Source organism: Perca fluviatilis, chromosome 5 (assembly GCF_010015445.1).
Source record: "Perca fluviatilis chromosome 5, GENO_Pfluv_1.0, whole genome shotgun sequence".
Lineage (NCBI taxonomy): Eukaryota > Metazoa > Chordata > Actinopteri > Perciformes > Percidae > Perca > Perca fluviatilis.
This window is the reverse complement of record NC_053116.1, coordinates 19,204,434-19,221,010: the sequence shown is the minus strand read 5'-3', so window position 1 is coordinate 19,221,010 and position 16,577 is coordinate 19,204,434. Positions and strand designations below refer to the sequence as shown.

The 16,577-nt window shown below is 42.6% G+C and overlaps 1 protein-coding gene across 1 annotated transcript; it reads right to left on the bottom strand.

Annotated features, from left to right (window-relative positions):
- Positions 1-75: 75 nt before the first annotated feature.
- LOC120559315 (CTTNBP2 N-terminal-like protein) lies at positions 76-15,792 on the bottom strand. Its single transcript, XM_039800950.1, has 5 exons — positions 15,666-15,792; positions 13,266-13,373; positions 4,757-5,008; positions 3,666-3,773; positions 76-2,619 (listed from the first exon to the last, which is right to left on the bottom strand). Exons 1-5 carry the CDS (start codon positions 15,669-15,671, stop codon positions 1,321-1,323), a joined length of 1,773 nt encoding a protein of 590 aa, XP_039656884.1. The 5' UTR covers positions 15,672-15,792; the 3' UTR covers positions 76-1,320.
- Positions 15,793-16,577: the final 785 nt, after the last annotated feature.

Below are 16,577 nucleotides of genomic sequence, written 5' to 3'. Positions count from 1 at the left end.
TGTTATTTCACATACAGCCTATTAATCAAGATTTAGAAGATTGCCAGCTGTTTGAACATAAACACTTTGAAACAGTGAGCGTTAAGGCATGGGCAATTTATTTAAAACAGCGCTAGATGTTGCAGGTGTTCATGATATGCGTATTTACCAGAGACAGCTGATGGATGTTGCCCCTCGCTGGAAAACTGTAATAATATATCTGCAGATTTAAATTGACTGGCTAAAACTATTTCAATCAATTCTTGATTTTAAAGCCAGAAAACAAAACACAGTAAACCTAAAACAAACGTGTAGCACTGTTAGGACAAGACACAATATTATGTCATTTATTTGACATACTATAGAAACAGTTAACAGTAGCAAGATTCAAACCTTTAGTCCCCATCATGTTCATTGATGGGATAAAGTTAGCACATAGTTGTGACATGGGGTAAAGCAGAAATTAACCTTCCCTGAATAAAAAACAAAATCATAGATACAGTATTTTACAGTAATGTAGTACAAAGTGTGCTCTCCCTTTTCAAGACAAGATTCAGTGTATTCATGACAAGTGTAATAGAAAAAAAGCACATACGTGTAGGGCTGGTCGATATGGTGCATGTGATGTTCTTTCATAGAGAGTCAACTGGGAATTTACCTTAAACTATTTACAGTATGATAGTGTTCCCATGGATCATCTCAACATGAACTGCATAAGGATTCATTGGAAAAAAAACAAAAACAAAAAAACTACTCACTACTCTATTGTGAAATGATGATAGCTTTGCTATACATTCATATAAATTATTATATTTAGCCCTTCTACTTGCTATACAGTGTTGCTTCTGGCTAAAGTCTTCTTTTTTATACTAACAGGACAATTTAAGCATAAAGGGAAAAAAAGGAGTGTTGTACAATGGAATCTCATCTCTAACATTTCTTTCTTCAAAACCAAACCAGGTCTTTAGCTTGGTATATCTATATATAATATCTAAACACCCTTAACAGGATTAAAGTTAAAAACAAAAGATAAATATTTTCATTCTAAAACTTCCAATTTACAAAAATCTATATAAAGTAATACAGACAGGAACGTTAATAGAAATATTAAATCCGCTAACAAAAAAATCCTAATATACTATATTTGATTTTCTGATTGTTTCTCAGGTTGTGGTATAGAGGTAGGGGTGTGACAAACTCTTAAATTCATCTGTTTGAACCAGTCCAGCTTTGAAGTGTCTATATTACTGATTATGAGTGCTACCAAGTGGGGATTAAGGGCTGGCAAAGATGAATATTACATTAATTTTGATTAAGACATGACCCATTATGATCCGGCCGTTAACTGCTAGAAGATAAAACCAGGTCTGGCTCATTGGCTCCTTCCAGCCCACTGTCGCTGTGTCCACAGTTACCTGTCAGCTCTGGAAAGAGGCTGGTCCGAGCAGAGTGACTTGGGGAGCCTGGAGTTGGACTCGTGCCTGGCTTCTTGGGAGGGATCGGAGGAGGATGAGTCCTCTCGGAGCGAGGAGTGAGGGGGGAGCGGATGCCCGGAGATAGAGGCCCTGAGGAAGGCGACCTAACCCCAGGAGGAGATGCGGCTATATTGCGGTAGTCTGTACCGAATGGCGAGCTGCTAATTGGCGCCAGCTTGACGCCAGACTGCTGGCTGGTGAAGCGGGACAGCACCTGAGTGACAGTGTTGCGGGCCAGCTGCTTTGCTGAGCTGTGCTCCAGTGGGGGAGGGATGGAAGAGGTGGTGGGGGAGAGGTCCCTGGGGGAAAGAGGGCCACCATACTGCTGCTGCTCTAGCTCAGCCTGGCTCTGGAACTTGTGCCTAGCAGCCTGGAATCGCTGGTTGACACCAGCCTGGTAGGAAGACTGATGGAAGCCTGGGCTGCCCAGACGCTTGGCAAGAACGGGGGAGGAAATGGGGGAAGAGGAGAGGGAAGAGGAGGCAGTGCTAGAGGGAGAGTGAGGGTGAGGATGCGGGTGAAGAGGGGAATGCAAAAGTGCTCCTCCCCCATTCTCTACCACCCCTCCGTTTTCTGCTCCTCTGCCCTCCTGTGTCGGTTCTGTCTCTTTATGAGTGTAATGGCCGTTGACCTTTGACAGGGAGGAGGATGTAGGAGTAATAGTTGTTTTTTCATCCGGCTCTGTCTGAACAGAGGTGGACACCACCGACATCTCGGAAAGTGAGTCTGTCACCTCTGTCACAGCCTCCTTTCCCTCTTCTTTGCCTCCTCCAGTTTCAGCCAACCTCTTCCTCAGCTCCTCCAGCTGTCTCTCCAGCTCCCTACTCCTCTCCTCCTCTTTGCTAATCCTGGCTTTCAACTGCTCTCGTTCGGTGTCAAACTCAGCCAGCTGCCTCTCAGACCTGGCCTCTAGCTGGACTGCCCTGCTCTTCTTATCTTCAAGAACCCCCCGGAGCTTCTCCAGGGCACTGGTCTCCTCTTGGAGCAAGTTGCGGAGTTGAGAGACCTTGTGAGCCTCCTCCTGAGCCTGGCTGCTGGCTTTCTGGAGCTCCAGAGTCAGGGTTGAGGAGAGCTGTTGCTGCTGGGACAGTGACTCCTCTACCCGGCTCACTGCCTGTGCTTGTTCTTTCTCTAACTTCCGCACTGTTGCACGCTCCACTTCCAACTAGAAAGAGAGGGAGCGAGATACAAGAGTCAAGGCGAGGCAGCTTTTCCACATTTGACCACAAGGAGGCAAAAGAGCACTGCTTTGTTACATTAGATCCAACACAGGATGAGAAACGTCCCCCATTTTTTGAAAATACAATTGTTTTCCAAAAAGTAGTTTTCGGTGTAAAACATTTGGATATGTATTTTGCACTAAACCCATTACAAGGTAAATTAGGTCCACTTGAATCACACAGAATTTAATAGGAAAATAAATGAAAGATAGTAGGTGTCATTTCAGAGTCAGAAGAGGGACAGAAAGTGTGTTGCTTGAAAGGCATGTTTATGGAAAGTTCAGTTTGCGATGAGGTCATTAGACAGTGATTGGACAGCTTTGATGAGTAATAGTAGGAAATGGAAGGTGTTTAAATACAATCTGATGTATGATTAGTGTACAAAAAAAAAACACACAGGCAGGAAAGACTGGGAGACACTCAGGAACCCTTTCTTACGTAAGGCCCTTGTACAAAGTTTGTATAGTGGTTGATTGTGTGCTCACAGTGTGTGTGCCGAAAGCTGACCTTGCATTAGACATGGACATCCATTATCTCAGGTTTCCTGAGGCCATAAAGCCACATGACTGCTGGACAACTAAACAATGGCCTCTTCCTCCTCTGTTTCCTATGGAACAGCCCTGTGCTTGTGCATATGGGTGCCTGTGTGTGTCTGTACTTTAACAGGCCAAGCCCTCCAACCTACTGAGTTACACAATGGAACTGCACTGATGCTTCCCTGCTCGGTCGCTTGGTTTTAAATCACAGCTGCCTATCTGAAGAAGGACAGTGTGCAGGCAGGCAGAGGAGAGGGACAGATGAAGAGCACAGGGAGAGAGAAGGGAAGAAGTAAAATCTCTTTCACCAGATGTGCTCATCTGTCAGCAAGTGAGAATTGTGAGCACCAGTTTTGCTAAGACTTTACACACACACACACACACACACACACACACACAATGCAACAGTACACATACAGTTTGTATCTTTTACCTTTTATCTATGTCAGTCATACCTGTTGCAGCAGTTTGTCTTTTTGTGTCTGCAGCATGAAGGTGAAATCATCACTCTGCGCAGACTCCTGGGCACGCCGTCGCTTCTCCTCCTCCAGATCAGCTATCATCTATCAAACAATCAAAGAATTTGATTACGTGAAATGCAGACAGGTTTCTTGTTGCAGGATTCAGTGCATGAATTTGACAACATTCTCAAAAGAGCAAATTACCTTCTATGATTTATTTCTCTTATAAGAGGTGTCCTGCCTCACACAGTATTGACGCTGTAAAAGTTGTCGCCCGACTAATCAGCAAGTATAGCAGAACCTCTCCTTCATTTATACAAGGTTTTGTCAGTTTCATAAACTCTCTAAAAATCCGATATTCCGATATATCGGCCGATATATATTTTAAAATAAATCCAGAAATGCGTAACAAAACACAAACAGATTTCCCTAACATTAGTTATTTGTAGTTATTTATGAGTCGTAACTAAAATAATATGATAATGCAGTTTAAAAATAAACTTGTTTGTTTTATTGTCACAACAGAACATCAAAATATATTAAAGTTCTGATAAATAAAATGTATAAAAAAATACAAACTTAAGATATGAAACTTAAAGGGTTAAACATGAGTGTTGTAAACAGGGAGGTTGTAGAGCGCCCTCTGGTGGACAAACTATGCAACGCCAACACTCAGAACATGGTTGAAGGGGGTTTCGTCCCTTTTTATTATTATTTTTTAAATATTAATTTATCGGCCATTATAAATGCTGATAACGAGTTTGGAAAATGCCTAATATTGGCGGATAATATCGGTCGGGCTCTAATATAGATGCATGTTTATGAGCTCTGTTGTGATAAAGCCCTGGGTGTGGCTACTGTCTGCCTCAGTCCCCCAAGCCAAGTCTACAGGAGAAACATGAAGACAAATAGATAAACGCATACATTCGCACACACTCAACAAGCCTATTATACAGGTGTGAGCCCCAGTGGGACACTGACTGGGTACTTGGGTGGTTGCAGCATATCTGCAATGAAGATGGGTGAGCTGTGCTGTAGAACTCACTGAATGTGTGAGAGTGTGTGTTCACGACTGTATTACTTACCCTCCTGTGTCTGCTCTCCGCAGCAGCCAGCTGTCCCATCATCCTCTCCTGCATCTTCTTGCAGTGAGCCATGACCAGTTTAAGCACAGCCAGAGGGTTTGGGCCCACCGCCCGGCCCTGCAGGTGTGTGTGTGGCTGGGTGAGTGTGTTCTGGCGCTCCGCAGACTCGCTGTCCCGCTGCAGGGCCAGGAATGGATCGCTGAGGTCGTACTGGCCATAACGCTCCTGGACGAAAGCATCTCTGTGCTGAGCCTAGACACACACAAACATATAGCACACATGTAATTATACGGTTAGGCCGTTCCATTAGCAGCATGTGCTGGATCAAATCTAGCCAAGAGCCGTGTATGTCTTTAATGGCTAAAAACTGTGGCAAGAAAAATGAATATACGTCCATGTACAAGTTCAGTCCTGACTGATCAGAAAAATGACCAGTGTGCTTGTGTATCAGTACATGCATTTGATAGGATGAGGTCTCCTTTCCACACTGCAGAACAGGAAAAATGTGTTAAGAAGATAAAATGAGGCCCCAACTGTCAGTGCCAAGAAAAACACAAAGTAACTCATCAAAAACATTCTGTATGAACATTGGATTGACTTTTAGGTAATAAATTTATGTATCATATGGCCATTGAACATAGACTCGGAAGTAAGTGTGTGTCCCTGTCTGCAGGAAATCTGTGTGGAGTGATGTTAATGTCAGCGTGAGCACAAGCAGATGGTCTTTACCCTCAACCCAAACACAATGAGGTGAGGCGCGGCGTTCCAACCCCCACCAGGGGCAGATGTTAACTCCTCCCCAGGGATGCTGGGGTGAAGGACCGGGCCATGAAATCAGACACACACACACACACACAGAGGTGTTTTTAATGAAGAGGTTAGATTAAACCTATTCCTAAAATAGCACACATGTTAAGGGTGAAATAAAATCGTGAGGGATAAAAAAATGCAGGCAATTTACCTAGTTTCCATTTACTCATGATTGTTTGAGAGAAACAGACTGGAATGACAAGCAATGAAGTGACACTTGATTGGGCCTTGTTGACCTTACTCCGGGTCACCCTGCTATATCATCAGGAGGTCTCATTAACTACATACAGTGAGTAGGTTTGAGTTCTGGAGGCCTGCAGGGTCAGTGCTGTAAGCACAAGCCACATAGTTCACTCCACGTGCCTTCGGGACACCCGTCGCTGTCTCCCAGTCCAGTCCTCATCAGGCACCCCAGTCCTCTGGCCCCCTTCGCCTCCCTGCCCAAACATGCATGACACTGCATTCCTCTGCCTGTTCATCATCATTACTCCGAAAATGCCTCTCTCTACTTGCCATATGTTTACTTCGACCTTTCTGTGAGCCTTTTTCTCACACGCTCTCAGACAGTGGCAGCACAAATACACACACAGAAGGCATCAGTAAGGATGCTATATTTGAGGCTCTTTCTCTGGCTGAACAAAGAATGTGAGTGACCCTCAGTGAAGAGATTACAGGACTTGAACAAAGACACTGTCTCAGTGCCTTCAGTCTTACGCATTATATCCATGGCTGACCCAGAAGGTTTCAATGTGTGAGAGTGGGTATGAGTGTGTCTGTAGTATGCCTGTGTCTCTTTTTCCTTTTTTGGTATATGTGAATGTGTATGTGTGTGTACGCCATTGTGCGTGTAGGTTTACCTGTGGCTGTGTGCATGTGTTTTGTGCTGGGCTTTGAAATAAAGCTGTAAAGCTTCTTCATCTAGCTGTCGAAAAAACTGCAGTTTCTTAAAATTAAATTAAATAACTGTTTAAACAGACCATTAAGGGACAGGCTGAGATTGGATTGTGTGTGTGTGTGTAGCAGTCACCATGGGAGACCAGACTCGAGTCTCCCATGGTTTTCTCTGGATGGTCCTGATCATAATGACAGAGTGTGCTTTCTTTTATGAGAGGGCGCAACAAGCAAAACCTCTCTGCTGCAAAGCTCTCATTTCTGCCTAACTACTGGTGACAAATGTCTCTACAGCTCAGAATATATGTTTCATAATCAATATTTTCTTTGAATTTGCATCAAGTATGTAATTATACAATTTGTATAAAGAAATCTATGCAATGTTCTAGCTGTTAACCAGTGCGCTACAGCTTGGTTGAGCATTACCTTCTTCAACAGCTCATGCAGGGGTCTTCAACGTTTAGTAAGTAAAGGACCCCTTAACTGAAAGAGAGATGGCACAGGGACCCCCTACTACATATATTGTATACAATTAAGTTGCATATTAAACTGGGGCTACCATAACATGTAGGGTGGCCTAAAGACTTTTTTGCATTGAATAGTAAGCTATTAAAATAGCTGGCATGATTTTATAAATCATATTTTCATGTTAAACATGCATGTGGCAAAGTAAATCCTTAGGATTAACTGTGTATGGCTATGTGTATGGCCTTAGTGACTACCTTACCTACAGGCCAGAGAGCCTATCATCAGTAGGAATTTATATTTGCTAATAATATGTTGGATTCATGTTAGGACTTTTTGTTGTTGTTGAAAATTAACAATAATTTGGAGGCCCCCCTACTTTGATTCTGAGGACCCCCTAGAGGTCCCGGACCCCCCATTGAAGATCCCTGCTCTAATGCATTCCTGCAGCTGTAACGAGGTGTGAAACACAACCTGATGCTTTTCAACTGGAAATATTCTCGGTCAGTCAGTTACCTACCTGCTTCAGGGCACAATCAAGCCCTTGTGTGAGCTGAAAAGAGCAAAGGAGTAGTGTTTCCTTAAAGAGCCTGTGTAATGACTGTCACACAATGAAGTCAGTAGCTCTGAGTGGTATTGGGTGCATATATCCTGTTACAAATGTATAGTTCAGCCCTTAATCTGACTTCTTAATAATACTGTGCATGAAAACAATGGAATTACTATTAAAATGAGGATGAATACATGTGCATGCACATATGTAGCTTATATGCATGCATGTATGAGCATGCAGCTGCACAACATGCTGCATAAGGTTCTTAGCATTACCGGCTGTCTCCAGGGTAACATCCTAAATCCAGAAGCTTTGCAGTGGGGGTTATGGGAAAGGTATGCGATCCTGGTGAATTAATCTACTCTTCAGAAGAACAGTTGGACACATAGACAGAAGGACAGCAGGACCAGACCTGTCAGATATGGAAAGATTCTTCCATAGAAATTAAGAAGTCCCGTGCAAGCATCTTCCCAACAAGAGACAGAGGACAACGCATCGGGATGCTCGAGCATTTTACTTTCGTTAAACAGCAAAATAAACGTGTATGAGGTTGTCTTTGAGTTCTATATCGTTATTTTAAACCATAAAGACAACTTTATTTGCAGTGCAAGAGAAGCATAGTGTCAAGTAGAAAGTAGAAAAGGGGACAGGCTAATATGTTGAGCAAAGAACAAGGGCAACAAAAGAAGACAGCAGGTCAGCTGCAGACGCTCTAGTGTTGGATTCTGTTCAGATTTATCTCTGGCTTCAGCGTTTTCTTGGATGAGGAAGTAAGACATTAGTAGTGCAGTTTTTCTCCTGGGGAGAGGACAACTACTCTGCTCTACTTAATAGCGAAGAAGGACATATAGTCAATGGACCACTTGTCAGTCGTGCTGACCTTGGCAGGTTAGAGGTATCAATCCACTGGCAGTCACATCTGATTTAACAGAGCTGTGAGGCTGCAAACTCAAACAGACACAAAGGCCTATCTGGCCCATTTTGTTGGTGCAGGTCATTATTAAGAAATTACAGAACCGTCGTCTGGGGAAACTTGGAGTAAATGCGAAATGGGAAAGTGAGACAGTGACTACAAACAAATAAAAAAGCTCATGCAATTGTAGTCAATCAAGTCCTCATAAGATTACATTTGGTAATTTATCTTCTTGAATTAGGACAGGCTTGACAGACCAACCATGTTTGAACTGAGTGCAATGAAGTCTTTCTCTAAGGCACGAGTTGAGAAAATGTCAAAGAAATACTATGAGAACTAATGAACTACTAACTAACTAATCACATACCAGCCCAACATGCCGTAGTTTGGTTGAGCACTGGAAAAGGACTTTGTTGTGACAGTCTGGTGCTTGGGGCTAATGACTAGCCAACTAGCCATTTATAAGGTCAACATAATCATTAGCTACACGACACTCTGACAGGATAATAGTATGTAGTTTTGTCTTGGGGGAACAGAACCAAAAGAGTAGTTCATGGGGCGGTTCGCTAGTCACTGGTGACCAAAACTAACCAGGTCCGTCCCCCCTGATAAAAATTTACAAATGGCCCACTGCACATAGTCATTTAAAACGTATTCATTAGTGGAACCTGATGTCCTGACATCTCTTCAGATAAACATTTACTCTCATTAAGTGACATTCTCAGGATGAGAAGGGTCATTTTTGTCCTGAATCGACCAGGTGTACCGTTGTACTGGTGATACAGTACCTGCTTTGGGCCCTCATCTGCATTTACTGAGAACTCACTGATCGTACAGAATGTCCTCTAAGGTTAATCAGTATTGAAAATGAATAACCAGTGAGTATGAGCCATTTGCGCACGTTCAGCATCATTTATATCATTGCATGCTTTGTTTAAAAACAAACAATACATGTAAATGTGTACATTCAAAATACAATCCAGGCAGTTCACTAAAGGCAAAAGATGGGTTTACATTATGTGCAAGGCAAGCCGATCAGTCTTTAAAAAAAACAACATTGTCTCTCATGCATGCAAATGTTGTAGAGAACACCGCGAGGAATGATATTTTAAGTAGGCTTTTTGAAGTGTAAGCTACAGTGTGTGCTTAAGGCTTAAACTGTATCCTCCACACCTCCCACCCACCCATTAACCAAAGATGGTATAAAGATAACTGGGAAGACACGAAACAAAACCTCACTTTACTTTATGGGCCGTGCAACGAGACAACTTCCAAGTAATGTTTAACTGCATCAGCCATGATCTTAGTAATGAAACATGGGAGCAGGTGTTCACACCCTTTGATCAGGCAATGCATTGGCAGAAACATATCATTAGGTGGAACTAGGAAGTGCTCCGGTATTTCTTGAAACACGACACAAGAACAGACAGCATTGAGAAAGCAGTGATTGCTCTTATCTCAGACTGACCTCTGATATCACTATTCTATTTGTAGCAGGCAAATACTTTCCTGTTCAGTGCAAATAGCAGTGAAGGGTGGAGCTCGTTACCATTACAGATACGGTCCTATAGTTTCGAGCTGGGTCTAGGGATAAGAGAGGCTGCTATAAAAAGGCATCCTAAGGAAAACTGTGAATTGTGTGTGTCATCTCAGCACAATTCAAACTAAGTAACAGCTACTTTGATGTCATCTCAGCATTTTCAGGCCAAGGAGCTTTACTTTCTCAGGCTGTTGATATGGAAGCACTTAACTGACATCATAGACCAGTGTGCATTACAGTGTTATATTAGGTATTGCTTTGCTTTTAAGGGAACCCTCCGTGTATGTCCTTCCTTTGTGCTTTTTTCCCCTTACCAATCTTGACAACATGTCCAAATTGGGCAGTGATATACAATCTTATCTGAACAGCACACTCTAGCCAGGCCCTATTGTTTTTATGGAGTCAGGAAAACACATCAGTCTGCAAAAATAGACAAAGCATTTTAGGATTACAGTATATGACATCATATGGAAAGCAAAACTGGCCCTGCTGAGCATGACTGCAACATTGTAACTACACTAACTTGGTGGCCTGGGTAAACAAAAACTGTTCAATCCATTGTCAAGCAGCAATATTTGTTTCACAGACACTTAAGACCACCAAGTCTTGAAAAAAAAAATGGAAGCATACCTGAGACATATTTCTATATCACAGTGTCATAAGTTCGTTTCCCACTGGGTTCACTTGTGTGTACTTGGGTCTTGAAAGTAGTGAAACAACAATCAAGAAGGACTTACTTTAGAGCTCCCTTACTGAGTATTTAAAGGGCAGGTGTAGTTCTGTTTTTCTGTCTTTAACTATCATTCCTTTGAGCTAATGAGAACTTGCTCTATGCTGGATTTATGCTATGTATGCCTGAGAGAGAGAGAGAGAGAGAGAGAGAGAGAGAGAGAGAGAGAGAGAGAGAGAGAGAGAGAGAGAGAGAGAGAATACAATAATAGCACATTAGTTCCCATAAAGATATAGACAATTAACAACTCCTAAGATATGCCACTCCTGTTGGAATGCAGGACCTGTTTCTGGTGTCATGTTCTCAGCAATGTTCTCTCTAGTAAAACTGTTCATCTGTCTCCTTAGTGATGACAACTACAAACAATAAAGAATATGTAGAGACAAGTCCCAAAGGTGACGTAATCTTATAAGTAAGCAAACACGGATACAGTTCCACGTTTTCAGGGGTTTCGGGTGAAGGAAGGGTTAAAAAAGCGCCCGAATACGGTTGTCCCGAGCAATCTACAGGCATCCCAAGTACTTGCTACTGAGAGGAGAAAATATCTGAAGTTGGAAAAGAGTGGTGAGGATTTGAGAGCCCCTTCTGCCTTTCTCAACTGTCCTCACATACAACTAAATAATATTGACACACACTGAGTTTGATTATTGTTAACTGACAACACTGAGAAGAGAGCTCTAGTTAGAAAAAAACACTGAGGCATAACAAAATCCAGGGAAAAATCACAGTGGGGAAATGACAAAGTGCCAAATCATTGACGGACACAGACACTCAATATTGTACATGTTAGCCTGCCATCAATCCCTGGCACTCCCCTCTGCAGCCACATGTCTACACACAATCTGCCCTAACTCTGGCCATTCAGTTAAACTGGTGTACAGGCCCCCGGTGGGTACTAGGGAAGTCAGTGATTTGATTCTACAAATCTGTACATCCTCTCCACAATAAACACTGCAGCCTCTAACTGGCCCACCATGGACCAGCAGAGTGTGTGTGTGTGTGTGGGTGTGTGTGTGTGTGTGTGTGTGTGTGTGTGTGTGTGTGTGTGTGAGTGTGTGAGTGGGCAAATAGGACATGGGTCATGGTCAAACATGAAAGACCCCCCGTCATGTGGCTGTGTGTAAGGAAGAGAGAAGGAGGAAAGGAGGGAGAGAGATATGGAAAGAGGAATAAGTACAGACGAGACAGCAAGGCGACTGTACATTTGTCCTAAGGGAAGTGAGTTTGGGGCAAACCTTGCCTGCGTCAGATCTGGACCACCAATGCAATTTCCTTTTAAGTATAACGTGCTTTGGCAATAAACCTTATTCTAATTCTGATTTTGACAACTACCATCTAAGATGCATCTGAGCAGGTGCGGTTAGATACTCAGCCCCTCAGGCCCTAGCACTGGAATTCTCTCATGATTACAGCCTCACTTGCTTGCTAGATACAATTCACTATTAAGGCCTGTTCATTAGAACAAGACAGTGGCCTGTCATGGTTGCTACTTGTCCTCATCACAACCTCAATCACATTTCAGACAATGAGTCAAGCATTCAGGGCCTAAGCAGCTTTATCTAAGCATGGAGCAGCTGCTGCGGTCATGAGTGTGAAAAGCAGCCAGGGGCACGGAGAGAGCCAATCAGACTAGAATCAAACACTGCAAAGCATTGTGCCTGAAGGAAGGCTATGTTCTTTCACTTGAATATGAATGAATGAGCTGCACAAAACTGAGGATTTTTAAGGATTCTGTTGCATAATGTCTGATGTGCTGTTCACAATGTGCACTTCAAGTTGTCCAAGTGGACATTGCACCTCAAAACATTCAGAAGTTGTCTGAGATGCCAGTGTTCACATATTAAGCATAGCATTAATGCAAATTTTTCTCTGACTGCCTTGTAAGACTGCCTAGTCATCTCCGTAGTCTGTTTAGCTTTCAAAACACAGTTGGATACAGCTGATTTGCCAGGGCCAAACAACTCTCACAAGGGTTTGAGGTATGTACCCGAGGCAAAGTGCCAAACTGCCACCAAAGTCTTTCTCTTTGGCCGAGGGCAAATTTTGTTTCTGCAGCAACGGGAGTTTCCCAGATTAAAATAAATGGGAGCACAAATAGCTTCTCAAGACACATTTGACACAAGCCAGGTATGCACTGCAGTCTGTCTGAACTGGGTCTAGACACAATGTGGACATATTCAGGTCTGAATAGTGCCTGCATTGAAAGAAAAAGGTGAAAATAAGAAACACGGATTTCAACTGGTCTGACAAGCGATAATGTTGGTGCTCTGGTGGAATAAAAGGCCTGGGAAACCACAATGACTCCTGCGCCATTGTCTTTACTAGCTCTGTTTCCTTAGCTTCCTGTTTACACATCCCCTCCCTGCTAGCTCACATTCTTTTGGGGGGTGTAATACTGAAACAGGTTAATTTTAGTGTGTCAGACAGGCAAAAGAGCGTGTTTTTTTTTAATGGTTGCTATAGTGGCTATAGTACCATTTTATTTTAGTTATTACTATGTATGTACAGTATGTAATTATGCTGCTAAATGTATTTGAGATGTTCTGCAATGTGTATAACAGAGTCAACAGGGGGATTTGTGTGTATCAGATGTAGTGGCCAACTCACCCTCAGGGCATGTATGACCACATCCTGGGCTTCCAGCTCTCCCTCCAGGACACTGAGAAGAGTCAGCAGCTCTGCTCTGCTTAGAGCCTCCACGTTCATCTTCTCATCCTGAGGAGACAGAGGGAGTGAGAGGGAATGAGAGAAATATATATTCGTTCTGGTTAGTTTTATTAAATTAAAAGAAGCAAATTAACATAAAATGCAATCTGAATGATCTACCCAGTCAAGAAATAAAAATGCTTCTGGGTGTACATGGATTTATATGTAGCATAGCACTTAGCCCAGTAGTGGCTTGTCTGAGTGCATTTTGTCAGTGAGTGATAGGATGGGACTTGAGTTCCCATCTGTGGCCTCACTGGGTTGTGCTCAGGGTTATAAACAAGAAGTAATTAGCATATCTGCATGTTAAGTTTCTGAGAGACTGAGGACAGTTGTCTGCTCTATTCACTCCCCACTGCGAAGATTCAATGTGCTCCAAATACCAACAATGTTAGGCCAATGTTTGAAACATCTTATTTGGCACACACTTTTAAGGTATTAGCTATCCCGCCCACACTCCATTCACTGTATCCTGTGATTCATCAGCTAGGTCTTTAGTCATAGGACATAGTCATAGGATCCAGACATAACACACTTTACACAGCTGACATCATCCTTAAAATTAAGAGAAAGACAAAACACAGTTGACTTCATCTTGGGTGAAGTCACTTTCAGGTTATTATCAGTGCCTTATAGTGGCGCGGCTGCTCCTCAGAGTGTTAATCATGTTTGACAAGGTACATGCAATTTGGGAAGTCAGATAACAGTAATGATCAGCCAGACTCTTACACCTCACCTTGTTCTCTCTCACACACAACATGAATAAATAAACTGACATCCAATAACAAGCTCAGCTCAGGGTCACAGTATGCATTATGTTTATTTGCTGTATAATATGTACAAGAAAAGAAATTCACATTAAAGTGTCTTAGAAAGGAAGGTGTTGGGCTCCCAGAACAACTCCAGTGGAGGATTATTCCTCTGGTGATGCTCGTCAAACCATTCAGTAATCCCTCAAGCCATGTATGGAAGCATCGCCATTTGTTATGTTATTATATTTATTATTATATTATTGTTTTTTTTGTCATTTGTCACCCATCTGTATCAAAAGTGAAAGCTACTGTCCTCATCTTCACTTTTAACAAACTTTTCCTCTCCTCAGCCAAGGTTGAAAATCAAGTGTAGCTACTGTTTACTTTCTTACTGCAGCCTCCAAATTCTTCAGTGCATTCTGTGGCACACCACACATTCACAGCAAAGCAACAAACTGTGTGTGGCTTCTAACTTGTAGACACACACACACACACACACACACAGATCTAAGTTAGTTTAGATATTAGTGTTGTCAATACTGTCAATACTCTGTGTCACCCGATATCTGTAAATCAGCTTCCATGGAAAATCATTCCAACATTCCAGGAATGCCCACACCATGGGAAGCATCACTCAAGAGTAAATCCCTGAATCCCACTCTGTAGCCCGCATGGTTTCAAATCACAGTGTTGCTTGTGTTGTTTGTCTATGTGATGAACTCATAAACCGGCCAATGTCCTACAGTCTTGTCATTAGATGGCATCCATGCAAAATCAGCAAATGATGATGATCAAGCCAGATTTACAAGTATATATGGAACAGCATTACAACTAATTTGACAACGCTAGTCCGTGGTGAGTGTCAACAATGCATCCATGCTTGTGTGCATTCAGACACAGTCAGTTCACAAAGAAAGTCTGGGTTAAACTTCACTCATCCTGGCTCAGTAACCAGGAAGGACCTAATGTGTTCAATGTCCAGACAGACTGCTCAGTGTGTTCAAAGCAATAAATAATCGCAGCGGTTGCTCAGGAACAGCAGAGGATCCACCTGCCGTCCTGGGCCTTTGTCTGACACAAGGGACTGTCATTATTTTCCGTGTAGGCAACATTCACTTCAATTGCTTAGTGTCACAAACATCACAAAAACACCAACTAAGCTATTACCAATATAGATTGCCTGAAGTGATAATGGTAAAATCAATACTGCATCAATGTTACTGAAGTACTCACACCAATTAGCCTGGAAATTAACTCAACATAAGACCCCTGGTTCTCAGCGATAGTTACTCTTATCTGATGTATTTAAATATTATTTTAGCATTATTATTTAGCACACAATCCTACCGAGTTTGCGGCTGTAAAGTTTCACTTAGCTAGGCTAACCAGAAATGGCAAAGCCCCATACAGAACGAGCAAATATCAGGCTGGGTCAGAAACATGGACTTAGTGCAAAATTGCCTTCTTACTAAAAAGCCCGATCAAATTGGAGGCTTGATTTTTGGAAGCCATGTAGAAAATATTCCCACAACCTTCCGTGTAAACATACCCTCATGCGCTGCGTTCTAGCCGCATTAATTGTTCTCCGAATCCAAAAAGGAGGCTCCACCACAGCATGAATCAAAGCAGTCCACTGTCACAGGCGTTCTCTCTCTGAGGCGAGTGCGAACAACAGACGTTCAATGAACAGGCCGCCAGCCAATCAAAGGAGCGTAGTGCAACAATCTGACCAATGGATGACGGGATTTTCGCTAGAGGCGGGGATTAGGGCGTTCCCGGGGTTGTGGGATAAACCTCTTTGTTTGGGACGTCCAGTGTTGATTTCTACCCATTCTGTGTCCCAGCGTGAATTTGTCAAGTGTTTGCAGAGTTTGCCTAATGCTGGCACACTATAGTTTCATGTTTACTATTTATGATAGTAGCTTCTAAGTTTTAAGTGTATACGTGCACTCTAATTGTGAATTTTATAGAATATGTCGATTCAAAATGATTGCAAATGATGCTCCTGCGCAGACAATTCGTAAACTTGCAACGAGATAGAGCAGGATATTTCTCAGAATTTCCCTAAAAACGCCTCGTGGGGGAGAGGGCTTGCATCGTCTCACACTGTGTTTCAGCTCACCCTAATGGCCAAATGACAGTATCGCAACCTAATGTGGCCTAATGTCGATGCTGTGTGGCCTACGTATTGTGTCTGGGGTGTGAGCATGCTGAAGGCATGTCAAACGTGTCTTACAGGATTTCAGTTTAGTTTAGTGTCTAGTGTAGCTAACTATTAACTCGTGCAGCTCGGATCAATCAAATCAGTATAATTTAGTGGACAATACTGACACTTTACTGATTATATGATGCATTTATAAATTAAGGTTTAGTGGAGTTGATTAATGCCCATTTGTGTGCCACTATGATGTTACAAACCTGCCACATTGGAGATCATGATTTAAGAGTGAAGCAGGAAGTG